The sequence below is a fragment of the Gavia stellata genome, chromosome 17 (genome assembly GCF_030936135.1).
Source record: "Gavia stellata isolate bGavSte3 chromosome 17, bGavSte3.hap2, whole genome shotgun sequence".
Lineage (NCBI taxonomy): Eukaryota > Metazoa > Chordata > Aves > Gaviiformes > Gaviidae > Gavia > Gavia stellata.
This window is the reverse complement of record NC_082610.1, coordinates 14,459,256-14,473,200: the sequence shown is the minus strand read 5'-3', so window position 1 is coordinate 14,473,200 and position 13,945 is coordinate 14,459,256. Positions and strand designations below refer to the sequence as shown.

The 13,945-nt window shown below is 35.0% G+C and overlaps 1 protein-coding gene across 1 annotated transcript in view; it reads right to left on the bottom strand.

The window, feature by feature from the left end:
• The window catches only part of PDE3B (phosphodiesterase 3B), an 88,954-nt gene that overhangs the window by 10,273 nt on the left and 64,736 nt on the right, over window positions 1-13,945 (bottom strand). Inside the window, exons 2-9 of the mRNA XM_059825793.1 lie at window positions 13,450-13,500; window positions 12,319-12,567; window positions 9,240-9,382; window positions 5,935-6,041; window positions 3,442-3,652; window positions 2,817-2,890; window positions 2,188-2,291; window positions 1,280-1,414 (exon numbers count right to left, since the gene is read on the bottom strand). Coding sequence (XP_059681776.1) covers window positions 1,280-1,414; window positions 2,188-2,291; window positions 2,817-2,890; window positions 3,442-3,652; window positions 5,935-6,041; window positions 9,240-9,382; window positions 12,319-12,567; window positions 13,450-13,500 — 1,074 coding nt within the window. The remainder of the gene's footprint in view (window positions 1-1,279; window positions 1,415-2,187; window positions 2,292-2,816; window positions 2,891-3,441; window positions 3,653-5,934; window positions 6,042-9,239; window positions 9,383-12,318; window positions 12,568-13,449; window positions 13,501-13,945) is intronic.

Here is a 13,945-nt window from a genome sequence, read left to right as displayed (position 1 = left end):
TTAAGAGAAAGAATAAATTCTGAAGTGTGGGAGGTGCTCAAGGGAACATGAGAGCAAAATGAGGGGACATCCCTCCTTCCACCTGTCCCAACCATTCCCCTTTACACATACCCAATCTGAGAACCTTACAACTGATGATGGTAAAATACAGTTTTTATTTGACTCTTAAGATAGATACGTATCAGATGCTTACAGCACAACAGGCAAAAGGACTGGGACGAGAGGAGGAGAAGGACAAGTAGTACACATACATACAGTATCAGGAAGAACTGATACAGAAATTCTGGTAGAGTTAAGTAGAAATCTGCACACTTAAGTACTTACAGGTTTGAACTATCCCCTAGATTGCACACAAATGAAGTGCAAGCTAATGTGGATCACAGAGTACTAGTATACTACAGTAAAAACACCAATCAAAAGTGGATAGTGGCATTCTAGTCTGTACATTAACAGTTGTCATTAACTGAGGTGACAAAAGGCCTGAAAACATTTGATCAAACAAGACTAATTGAAGATTTAAAGCAATACCCAGAATTATGAAAGAAAAGACAGTCTCTAATGACAAAAATGAATTATCCCCATTGTTCTCCCGTCTTCAGTATAGGTGCAGGCCTATGGTTCCAACCGTACCTGAGTGCTTCTAACCCGTTTCCTTCCCTCCAGCTGATTGTTCCTAACACTACCCTTGAACAAGAGTAACATGCATTCTACTCCAGGGTAGGAAACTAAGATACTGGCAATAAAAATATTTTGTGGTCAGATCAGAAGCAAATCCAGCTCATACTACAGCTCCATGATTGGTAAACCCAGTATAAAGAAAGAGACAGAAGCTTCCAGATGACATTGATGAATGGAAGAGGGTGGGCAAGAGCAAACAGGATCATACTTTTGCACCTGCCGGTAGATTGGCTTCAGCACAACATGAAACTGCATGAAAGAGCTTAGTAGTAAGTCAGGAAGAGATAAAAAGGATACTACATGCAGAAAGCAGCATGCAAAAAAAGAATCCCATTGTTTGTAGGATCAAGAGGCAAAAGACTGTGTGAATCTAACATATTTTTACACTGAGAATAAATTTCAGAAAATTTGGAGCAAGTTGCCTATAGATAAATCACTTTTTACGGTTTACAATGAGATGGAGTACATGCGAAATGGTATTTCTACTTGTCAAGTTAGCATTCACATCTATGTTGACAGCAAAACTTCTTCACGGTTTAAATAAAATACATAAGCATGACAGCTTTACATACCCTCCCTCATATAATAAAAGACAACAAACCTGGCTAAGGATCCTTCCAGACTGGTCTCCCATTTCTTGTACAAGGTCAAAGATTTGGAAATTCCAGTTGTTCATCTTCTCCATTAGTGAATCATGGTCTAATAACATTGTTTCTAATGTAGGACTCTGCTCCGCCTGTATGAGAGTAAGATACTTTATCATCTCTAAAATAACAATGAAAACTAATTTTTCAGTTGTACTGGCAAAAAAAGCCATGAAAATGATAAATCATTGTTGAACTTACTGAATGGTGCTGTAATTACAGCTATGAGAAAATCATAAATTAATGGTACAAATAGCACAGTTAAGGGCTTGACTTTTCATATTTTGGGACAGCAAATTTCAGGGCTTTCTGAGATGGTGCTACATTTTCATTCTTATTTCTTTTTAAACAGGATGAGTTAAAAAAAGCAAAAATATGCATAGGCTAACAAAACATTTACTGAGCTTTAACAATTCATTCATTGAACAAGCTTTAAAAAAATTGACGTATAAACCCAGAATATTGTAAAGCTTAAACTGTTTCTCTCCCTGCACTTCCAATACACTGCACTGCATGAACATTCATTTGTAAGTCTAACTGAAACTGCTACATCTTTCATAAAATTCCTAGAGAAAATACTAGTCAATCAGTGTTTGAGCATACTATCAACATTAAATCTACACAAATTAATTTTGATCAACAAAATTAATACAATCACCATCTTCCTTGTCATTTGCTAGTGAAATTTATGCAAGCTGTAAACACACAATTATTAAATGAAAATTTGAATTTCAACAACGCACCATTTCCCTTCAGAATTACAATTCTTAGCAATGCGAAAACCTCTTTACAGCATGTTAGAAATTATAAAGAAATACTGTATTGATAAAAGTTATTGCAAATTTTTTTGCAATTACATGCTTACAAGTAGGTTATTTTGTGTTTGATCGATCGTTTCCTTCCTTTCATCTTTTTTCTTCTCTGTATGGTGGAAAGATTCTTTTGAAACAATAGCACTTCCAATTTCACCTTAAAGAAAATACATGCATAAATCGTTATCAACAATTTATTTGTAAATTACTCCTGTCTAATAATTCTTGAACTGATCATACAGATTCTTCACAGAAACAGAAGTAATAGCTTGTTTCTAAACCATTTTTATTTAAGAATTTAACAATAAAAAAGTTGTAAAGGACAACATTTATTAGACAAAACCTATTTGAAGATTGAGAAAAGCTAGAAGCATAACGTTTTACTTGCAAAAATTGGTTCAGTGATTAGTTTAGCTGAGATGGAAGATAACTTCTTTGATATATGGAGTACAGAACTATAAAGCTATGAGTGGAAGCCTATTATAAAATCCTTACTCTGAAGCAGGCAATATTTTCCATTATCTTGATTATCTTAAGTCACAAACTAAAATAAAATATATGCATATGAGTTACTTAAAGTATAGGAAAAATGTCATGTAGAAATATAAAAATTTTAATTTAATCGGCTTTTAAAAAAAAAAAGCTAGTTGATATCAAATATTTGTCTATTTTGAAATCCCACCTGATTTTCTGTCTTTATATTCTGCAAATTCTGGTTCTGGTGTTGACACAGGCTTGGGTATCTGACGTCCACAGCTTACAGAATACATGAAAAATATTTACAACATTCAGTAATTTTCTTCTTTTGCTACTGCTGTGTTGTACTGAAAAATATCTGCAAATTACTTTTCTTAAAAAGGCATGCTTTTGAAGGTTCTTCCACCAAGTGACCTTAGTACTTTCTCCTAAATTTGGCACATACAAATTTGGTCTGTACTTAGAAAATAATCAACCATCCCCTTTCCTGGACTCACTTCCATGAATTAATAAAATAGAGTTAATTATTTAGAAAGTATTCAGAAATACCGAATTAAATTCCCAGGTACGAAGTCCTCCTTTTCTAAAAATCTGTAAAATATTGTAACTGTACAATAACTGCTGCTTTCAAGGATGAGCCATTTCAAATCAATGGCATACATACAGCATTCTTTAGTCTCCTATGGATAATATAGTTATTGATTATTATGACATCATGTGCCTTTTTTTCAACACTAGTAGATGTATAGGTCTCGTTATATTTTTTCATTTTAATTGTATTCTTTTTAATGCATATGAAGTTACTAAAAACATAACAGAGTTTGCAGTACCTGATACACATATAACCTACAGGTGTTTTAACTTGCTGCTGAAAATCTGGAGAATTAAATGTGTATCCTGGAGGTTTATGTATGTTAATGCTTGGTTTTGTAAGAAAATCAGCAGTATCAGGAAATTCTACAGGTGACCAGCTGCTGAAAGCCCCACTGGAGACGGATCCATGACTAGGTGAACCCACAGGACTCAGGCCAGGAGAACCACCTTCCAAAACAAATATTACATGGGGTTCAGATTACAATAAAAACATTACAGCTTAGAAAGACTGAAATTGAATGACAACCACCTTTATAAATTATAAAGAATATGCAAATTTTCAAAACCTAGTGTACAGGCACACTGTTAGACACATATAAAGTAGCTAGATCTATTACAAGTTTTGAGATCTACAACTATGCAGCAGTCCAGGCTATACATCTGAATGGGCAAACTATGTAACGTGTTACAAATTTGGCTTTCAAAGGTTTTGTTTTGTTTTTAGCTTTGCCAAAAATAAATCAGTGGCTGAAACTTTCCACATTCTTTTCTGATTCAGGATTGCTTTTTAAAATTTTCCGGAAAAAAAAAATCATCAAAACCAATTCAGTATTGATAACTGACCCAGAAAAAATTCTTTTACCTCATTGTTTTGCAATAAAGAAAAAAATATGCTTGAGACATTTTTAAAAACAAAGTAAAAAACCAAAATGTTGTAATCATATTTTTGAAGCAAGGGTTTAAATTGAGCAGATACTGGCCTCTTTTGACAGTGATGTACCTTCTTTTTATTGGCATGATAACCTATCTAAATCTGCCTAATAAGCCACTGGAAAAAAAAAATATTGAAGTTTGCTCATGGGTAGTTAGAGATAAAAAACAACCAACCAACCAACAAACAACTCCGTCTTCCTTAGGTCCATGAAATTCCCTATTCCTGTTTGAACAGTAAGCTAGGGTGTACTTCAGGCTTCTGCCTGTGAAATCTAGGAAAGCAAGCTGGTAAATCTGGACTTTGGCTACTCTGTGCCTAACGTGAATTTGCAACAAAATTTTGCATTAAGCCAAAACATCATTTCTTTCCCTTGTGAAAACATACAAAAGACAGGGTATCTACAAGTGCCCAAGGTAAGTTATAGCCATTGTAAACATAGTTTTATCAAAAAGAATAAAGTGCCTGTGAGCAAAATAACAAGGTATTCTGTGGATTTTCCAAAGCTGAATCACTTATTCTGCTGCAAACTATGAAGCAAAAACTCCATCATAAGTTTTATGACTGTACAGTGCCTGATAACAAATCACTAAGAGAATATACAGTATTGCCCTTAGATAAGGAATGCATAGATTATACAGTTCCAACAGTGTCATAGGCTACACTGACTTGACTCACACCCCCTAAGAGTAGTATTTACATTTTGTTACAGTAAAAGATAAGATTTTTCTAAGTCCACATTGCTAGGTGCAGAGACAGAAGTTTTAGAAAGCAAATGTCACTTCACTGCTGCAAAGAAAGATCTGGAAAGATGAGAAGCAATTTGTAAACTCCCTTTCAGAACTAAAACAGATTAATAATATAATGATGGTTTCTTAATTTCATCCTTTTTACACGTACACATCAGCAGGTTTTAACGCATATCATTATGCTCTGTATTTTCCACAAGATTCAAAGTAGAAAAGTGCAGAAGGCAGCCCAGCTTTTTATGAAGATGGAACCATTGAGAATGTGCAACAATGTATTTACATGTGGATCTGGCCTAACTTTGCATGTTTCTTGGTGTTTAGAAGAGTGAAAAGGAAACACCAAACCATTAGTAAGTAATACAGAGAAAACTGGTGAGTTTGGGGTTTTTTTAAAAAAAAAAAAAAAAATTAAAAAGTGCATTCATCTTTCTCAATCCAACCTGCATATTTAAAATTTTATAACACAAAATTGTTAGACAGGTTGTTAATCTAAGATCATGCTAAAATGGATAGACAAAAATGTCAAAAGAAGTAGTGTTCAAGTTTTCACTTAATATGGGCAAACAGACCAGTTATAATCTCTGAAATACTGATACACACATTATTTCAGCACTGCTGTTAGAGTATTTACTAGCTTATTACACTGACAGTGTTAGAATAAAACCTGCTCCAAAATTTGTTTAAATATTCATCTCAGATGGCTATCAGGTATTTAGGAGTGTCTAAGTGACACTGTTCCATTACAAAAAGCATAATTACTAAAAAAAAGTCCCTTATTAATATATGTGAATGTTGTGATTTTCAACCATACTGGACATCATAGCAATTTGCAGCTACATAGGTGAATAGTTGAGATTTCTACAAAGTTGATGTTGAATGTAATTTTGAGTATTCTTAGAAGCAGATTGAAAATAAAATATTTTTTAAATATATGCAACATGCTGATGTTATTTTAGTACTACATTTACATCAAAAAAACCAATTGTAATACATGATGTACTAGCTACTACCTTGACATCCTGCCCCTAAGCTATAAAATTGCATCTTACCTGCTCGTCTGGGACCTATATGATGAGTCAATGTCATAGAAGATGATCTTTGTTTTGGTATTGTCAGCAAGTTTGCACCAAAAGACCCATTTGAATGAGATCCTTGGCTGAAAATAAAACAGTAAGAATTTTTTTTTCTTTCCTACCTTGTCTTCCATTTTTATTAAATAAAATGCTTATAAAATGGCCAGACTGCTCTGTTACAGGTCCACTACCATTCAAGAAAAAGAGAGTACTACAAAGAAGTCAAATTCAAGATGAGCTAGACAATATATGTATGTCAATTATATGGAAAAAAACCTGCTGGGTGATGGGTGAAAGCAACAGAAAACTTTACGCAGTTCTAAAATGACACAATAAGTGTATTCAGAGCATGTGCCATAGGTTTTACTTTCTAACATGGTATTTACTTTTCTTGAATGTTTTAACAAAGCAGGGTATTTTCTAACAGATCTGAGAACCTTTAAAAGATTGGCTATTTTGGAAATACCATGGCACACTTATGCAGCCATGGCTTGCTTTTCAAATCAATTTTGCATACTTAATTAATAATTTTATTTATTATCATCTTAAAACTAAAGTTGGTTGTGACATAAAGGCATATTGTATTTCAGTAGCTAAATCGTTAAATTCAGTTGTTGTATTACGCCATCTGCTGTTCTAGGCATGAAATTGCACTCCAAAATTCAGTTATATATTTCCTTTAGTAAACAAAAAAGTGATATGCGATTAAAAATAACTGTATGCACGTACTTTCAAATGAAAATAGTTTATGTAAAACTAATTATTTCATTTCAGTATGGGAAAACAGTATTTACCAAAACAGATTTAATCTTGTTTAATCAGATTTCAAACAAAAGTTGAATACAGAAATAATACTTGATCTCCCATCATTTGTTTAAATATATAAATATAAAAAAAATGAGTTAAAGAATAAACACAAATTTATTCTTCTGAAGTCTGATGCTGACATGTTAGTCAACTCTAAAAAATGTTTGGGCTGACGATTGGGATAGATTGAACTTCTTACTATTTGTACAGTGTTTAGCTATCATAGCTTCCATGTGTTCTTTTAAAGCACATAAAAATACTGTAACAGTATTTAGTGTAGGAAGACTATGTATTAAGCAAGGTCAGTTCATCTTGAACTAGTGTTTGAATGTGAAACCAAATCAAGAATTTGCATGCAAATAAAACAGCAGCTCTCAAGAGTTGCTTTTGAACACTGTCTGGATGGATACAAAAAAATTCTGGAACATTAAGTAAAATTTTGTAGCAATATTAATTTATAGCACCACTCTGTAATATCTTATCTTTCTCAACCCAGCTAGAATTCAGTTGAAAGTCATTGTATGTAAAAAAAAAAAAACAACAAACAAAAAACACTTCAATTTTTTATAAGCTTTCCTCCTAAGTGAACAGTTTGCTGTTTCACTCTCCCTTTTTACTATTAGCCTGCTCCTCCTTGCTTCTCTTCTAACATTCATTGGGTCCTTCATTGGGCTGAATCAGCTCCCCAAGGCAGGAAAAGTGGTCTTTTTACTGCTGTTATTTTTCTAACAATTCAAGGGGCTGACTCAAGAGCCAGAGCCAATGGCACAAAGTGCTCTAGGAATGCAGGACTGCCTCTTTTGGCAGCAGGAACAGCTATGCCAGTTCAGCTATTTCATCTAACCTTATCTGTAAGGTAAGCACCTATGGGGGATTTTGAGATGATTATGTGTTAGAAGTTAAAGGGAACCTGGTAAGAATAATCACTGAAAGATGCAAGGAGACAGGGACAGTGCAAGTGTCGGCAAACACTCTGAAGGGTAGGACACAAACCACAAAAAAGCGAACACATATTCTAGGGCTGTCTGGGGGCGGATGGGAGCAGAGCAGGGGAACATGACTCACTAGAAGTGCTAGTCATCAGGGTCAAGAGGTAATTTAAAAGTGATGCAGTACGAGTGAGGGTGTTTTCCGTATTGCAACTTTTAATCGGGTGAGCTTGAGTAGGTTCTTTGGTCAGTAGAACCTGTAAGGAAACCCTCTGTAAACATACACTGCATCTGCACCAGAAGTGCAGAGCCTCAAACCGAAGTCCCACGGTTTAAAGCAATTTCTCTGGTCTCTGGTTATTTCCAGTGGATATAACTGAGGAGATTCTTTCAAACACTGATAACCAAATCAGCATGAAAATACAATCCTTAAACTACTACTACTGTTGCTACTACTAGCATCTTCAATTATATTTTATACACAAACCACAATTAAGTTTTACTATGTAAAAACTTGAAAAACATATTTTATTCAAGGGGGAAAAGCCACTGACAAGGGCCAAATTATTTAAATGGTTTACTTTAAAATTAAATATAATATTGATAAATAAATTCTTGTATGTGTGTATATAAACTTTCATCCACTACTAGTAATTATCAGTTATCAGCATAACTCATATTTTCTTTTAAAAAATGCATCTATTATACTCTACTTATGACCTATATAAAACCATTAAAGTCTTAAGGGATACCAAGTATGAAAAGAAGCAAAACCACACACATTTTTATGGATTTAAGCTGCAACACAATTTCAAACATCTGTTGTAATTTTCTTACAAGATATTGAGCAAAGCCATACACATTTAACATTTAAATAAAACTAAATGTGTGAAGTTTCACTCATAAAACATTCAACAAAAAGAAAAAAAAGTACATTTATTTTAATCCTAATTCAAAATGTAATCTTAATTCTGGAAAGAAGCTTTATTTGCACCATATTGACTAACAAGTAGAGAAGAGATTACTTTCTTAATCTACATTACTGCTTGCTTGATGACCATAGGAATAATAAATGTTTTAATATACACAACAGTGGCTACCAAACGCAAGAAAGTCATATCACCTTTTAATTAGAAGACAAATTTTGGGGTATGTGGAAGTTAGCAAGTGATACATATTTTAAGTAAAAAGGAGAAGGAGGAAGTCAGTAAAGGTTTAGAGGTTAAACTAGTTTGTTTTGCAATTGTGTATGTTGGACTTTTTTTTTCATTTCCTACTAAAACTGATATGCAGGCTTACTTGTTATGACAGAGCATGCCATTCAACCTCAGAATGACCTGATTTCTACTTGAGATCAAACAGAGTTACAAAGTAGAGTATATAATTAACTTGAAACATTTTCCAGTTTATGCTGGCAGAATTTGGAGACTTAATTCACAAGATTTTACATTAAATACTTCCACTGCCAAGTTCCAACATTACAGGCATGAACATTTTAGAAAGGCTACATTTCTTATTGCTCTTAACATGTGGTTAAGTGCTTACCTTGATGTGTTATATTCCTGATGAGATCTCTTGCTGTTACTCCGTTCCCATCTAGAAGATGCTGATTCTATAGGTGGAATGCCAGAAACTCCTGATGTTCGTCTCAGCTGTGGTGTTGGAAGGCTATTCCTGCTATTTAATCCCTGTTGAGTAATTTAACCATGGTTAAAATCTATATAATTATAAACAGACATTAAAATTTTATTTACTGTTAGTGAAGACTATTGTTAATTTTTTACAGTGAAACAGCAAGTATAGTATCTTACATTCACTCTTATTGGTCAAGAAAATAAAAAAGATGCAAGCAAATTATTTTGCTTACTAGCAATAATTATTTTTCATATCTCCTTTTTTCTTTCCCCAAATTAAAATATGTAAAAATACTTGTACTCTGAAATCCATGTGGTCCAACAATTACTCTTCAGAGCTTTTATGGAGATCTTCTAGTCATAGTCAGTTGCTGTAGGATTATGGATTCTTTTTCTATGCATCCCAATCATACAACTACACAGTCAGCTCTCCAGCTCTCAGGATAGCCTGAGATTTCAATAACTCAGATGCCTAATATTGACAGTGCAAGTATTGTGGAACTTGTGGAAAGGGTGATGCACAATACACAGGGTCAGTTCTGGTCCATCAAGGCTCCCTCTCTGCTTCCATACCAGCCCCACAGCCACTTGGGAAGCTTCCCAAGGCACCTCACTACTCCCAGCCTGGAAGCTGTGTTAGTTTAGACACACTGGGAATCACAGCTGTACTTGAACACAAAGCCCTCTGCAAAGCAGGGCAACAGCACTCAAACGGTCCTGTATGGAAATAACTCAGGACTTATTAGCTCTGCCTGACTGACATACCCCCAGAAAGGTATATCCATGTTTAAATAGCAACTAGTAGAACCAAACTAATAGAAAGGATAGGATCACTGAACTGAAACTGCAAAGCCAGCTGTGGCATATCTGCATACATTGCACAGATAACCTATACATTGTATTTCAAACAAATAATATAAAAAACCCCCCCTCTATCTGACTGCATTCAGTCCACAGTCTACCTGTTAACTCATCCCTAGATTTGGCCATTCAATGGAGGGGGGTGGTGGAGGGTGGGAAGATTCCTCTGCATAATACAGATGTGTGTAATCAGACCTTGCAAAGTAAAAAGGATGCCAGGAAAAAAATGTTTAAAACAAAAAGTCTGAGACAATATTTGCAGTATTGAGTAAGGTCTGCAGGGTCATGTGTGAGGACAGGTGACCCTTGGATACTATCACTTCAAAAGTCTGGTAGAAATAATGACTTTGCAATTTTAAGCTTCATCATGTGGTCGAATATCATACTTAACTCACAAAGCTATTATATATTTAAAAAAAAATGAAACAGCATTGACACAAGAGAGCACAATCTCTTACCCTGAAAAATCAGACTGTTTTGCGTCCTTGATATGGGATGTACCTTGACTCTGTTAGTTTTGCTGCAAAGCTGTAGTCACAGCCAGAAAGGTAGAATTGGACAGGCAGAATAAGACCACCATATTGCCCATAGAAATATGCAGCAGTCCTTAACCAGCCCTAACAGAAAGAGAACCAGAGGAGCATATTCTGTGTGCTATCATACAGTGGTAGTGCTCTCAGGCTAGAATGGACTTCTCTGTCAGTGGACCACATCAATCTAACCTGTATGCTCTCTACAACATGGAGAGCTCAGCTGAAAATCCCCAACATTGGAGGAGAAAGGTCCACTCCCGAAAAAAATGCATGTGAGCACAATATGGAAAGACCACCCCAGCACCTGCACTTGCTTTTTCTTCTTCCTGGCTACTCTAAGAACAAGGGAACACTGGGGATATGACAAATCTCCAGAACTTTCCCCTACTAAATCAAGAAGCAGAGAACAAACAAAACATGGGTAGCTGAGGAACTAAGGAACTCCATATCACTCTATGTTAGCAAAGTCAAAGATGATTTCTATATAGAAATTTTAAAAAACATTTTCACATTCACATAAATTATATTTTTCACATTGGTATACCAGTCCTTAGCAGTTTTCAAAAAAATCCACAAAGAAAAACATATGCTGAATGATTATGATCCCTACCCAACTGATTTGTGCAGATATCCATGTGATATTCCAAGAAATTTCATACTGCAATGATCCTGCAGGATCTTCCACAGAGTAATCTATAGACACTGAGGTTTTCCCCAAAAGCATTTGTCTTGACAATGGTTCCCAAAAGACATTTCACAGGCTGAATCTGGCTTGAGACAGTTTATCTGCTCCAAAATACTAAGCCAACAAGTTGATCAATTTGGGCCAAGCTGCTCACTGCCTGGAAATGGAAGCAACTCAGGGCAGGGATGTCCCAGACCAGCCTCCACAATAAACAGGCTCAAGCTGTCAATACAGGGCTACCCTAGAATTATTAGCTCTGATGCACTACAGCTGAGTGTCCATATTTGCATTTTTCCACCACGTTCCTTAACACGTCATATAGTAACTACAGTCGTCTTTCACTTAATTACCCTAGATAATGAAGAAGTGACAGTAGATTTACACACTGGTCCATAACGTGATGTGCTGCACAGAAAGAAGATCTCTATTTTTCCTTTTACATAGCTGATTTGCTTCTGTCTGATGGCTAGTTTGATGTTCACAAGAGTAAATTTCTTTGGAAAAAAAACATCAGCGAAAAAGCCACACTGACAGTAATTGTTAGATCAAGAACGTGGGAGAATCGAGAACAGCCCTGTTTATGCCATATCATGAGAATATAACATCTTCATTTAATATTTGCTTTTAGTTTTTTTAATTCTGTGGTTATTTTGAGGAACCATGTGTTCAGAGTGCAGACCAGTGCTTTTACCTGTCTATCCATCAACCACCTGAATTTGCATTTTGGTACCTATCTACATTTCATTCCATGTGTTTTCACAGCCGCTCTCTTTTTGACCTTAAACGTAGTTCACAGGTACTCAGTAAAGAAGCTACTATCCATACAGGAACATTCTTTCCAGATGAATTTTCCCTGATAATTTTTTTTTTAATTGCAACACACATATGAATGAAAATTAAAGTCATTTGACCTTGAGCAGCTTTCGATCTCCTTTTTCAGCAGGATCCTCTATTTCAGGACAGGGGAAGAAACCAGGAAATGGTGTGAACGGACTAGCCTTTGGCCTGCATGTGCCTGAGAAAGCACCAATCAAACTATTAATGCTTCGAAGGCAAGAAATCACTTGTGGTGGAAGGGATGGATCAGTCAGGAGGTCTGTTAGCATGCTCCGAGCCTCATTTAGTACTGAAAGATCAACTCCATTTCCACTGCCAGCATTCTAGAATAGATGGAAATGTTGCAAACTGTTAACATGTCAAAACATTTCACAGTATTCTAAGTTTTAAATAAGCATCTTATCCATTGCAAATTTTAAAAATAAATAATAAATCAATGCAATGTATTTTTCTTTTAAAGAAAATATATACATATAGACATATTCAGACACCAATTTTTGCAAGTGTTTTTTCCACGCAATAATAATTTCAGAATTCAACATTAGCTTTCAGTTTATTTTTCTCTATTCAAAATAAAGGTCTGGTGCCAATTTTTTATTTCACTTTTTCATTACTTTGTCTCAGAATTAAAATTAGTATTCTGTCTCTTCCAATAATATCAACAGAAATTTTGGTGGCCAAACTGTTATAAGCCCCTTGTAGAGGTGCAATTTCCACAGCCTCATTACTTTTATCAACCCTCATTCTACTGAAACAAATCCTAACAATTCTGTCAAAAAAGTGATTAGTTTTTATTTAGCATAATTCTCTGAATAGGAACAGCAATAGCTGATTAGATGCCACTGCTGCTGCAAGAGAGAGGGGGAGAAAAAAGCAATCAAGAAAAAAAAGGTGAGAACCTGGTAGACCTGAGGTTGGTGACGTTGCTGGGGAACCACTCTCTAACCTTATGCTAACGGATATTTCCAAAAGCCCCTGTCATCTTAGTTAAGTTTGAGACTGTTCTCATCCACCACAGAAAGTAGATCCCTGTCAACTTGGTCAGAACCACTAAATATCAAGCCTCTGCTACACAGAGCTAGAATGTACTAGGGCAAGCTAGGTAAATAAAACAGCAACAGAAAAATTGAAATTGGACAGTTTACAGTGAACTCTGTACTCAATCACATTTCACAAAAGAATAATTAGATTCATAATACACTGACCTGGTAATAAGGCTTGTACCACTGCTTCAAATCCCAATCCCAAAGTATCATCTGTAAAGACAAAAAAAGAAAAAAAAAAAAGAAAAAAGAAGAGTCATAGGTGATATGCTGATGCTGAAAAACAACAATGGAATAAATCTTGATTATGGCATGTAATATAAAATGCTTCTTCCTTCATGTTTTTATATATAACTTAGGCCATTTTCTCAGTTAATGCTAACCCAGTAAAAATCCTAAAGAAGAGTTTGAAGAAATTGTGTGCAGAGATCTCTTGATGACAGAATAATTATATGGCCTTATTTCAATATTTCTGGATTGTTTATAAATCATTTAACATGTACACTAAATTAGGTGGTGACAGTATTTTTCTGGTTCTATTCACCTCAACTTACAGAAGCAAATCTGTCCTAAAACCTCCAACATTTTATAATTTTTTTCTTTCCAGAACCATTCAAACAGTAGCAATTTTGTAAATACAGTGCAGAAAGCACTACAT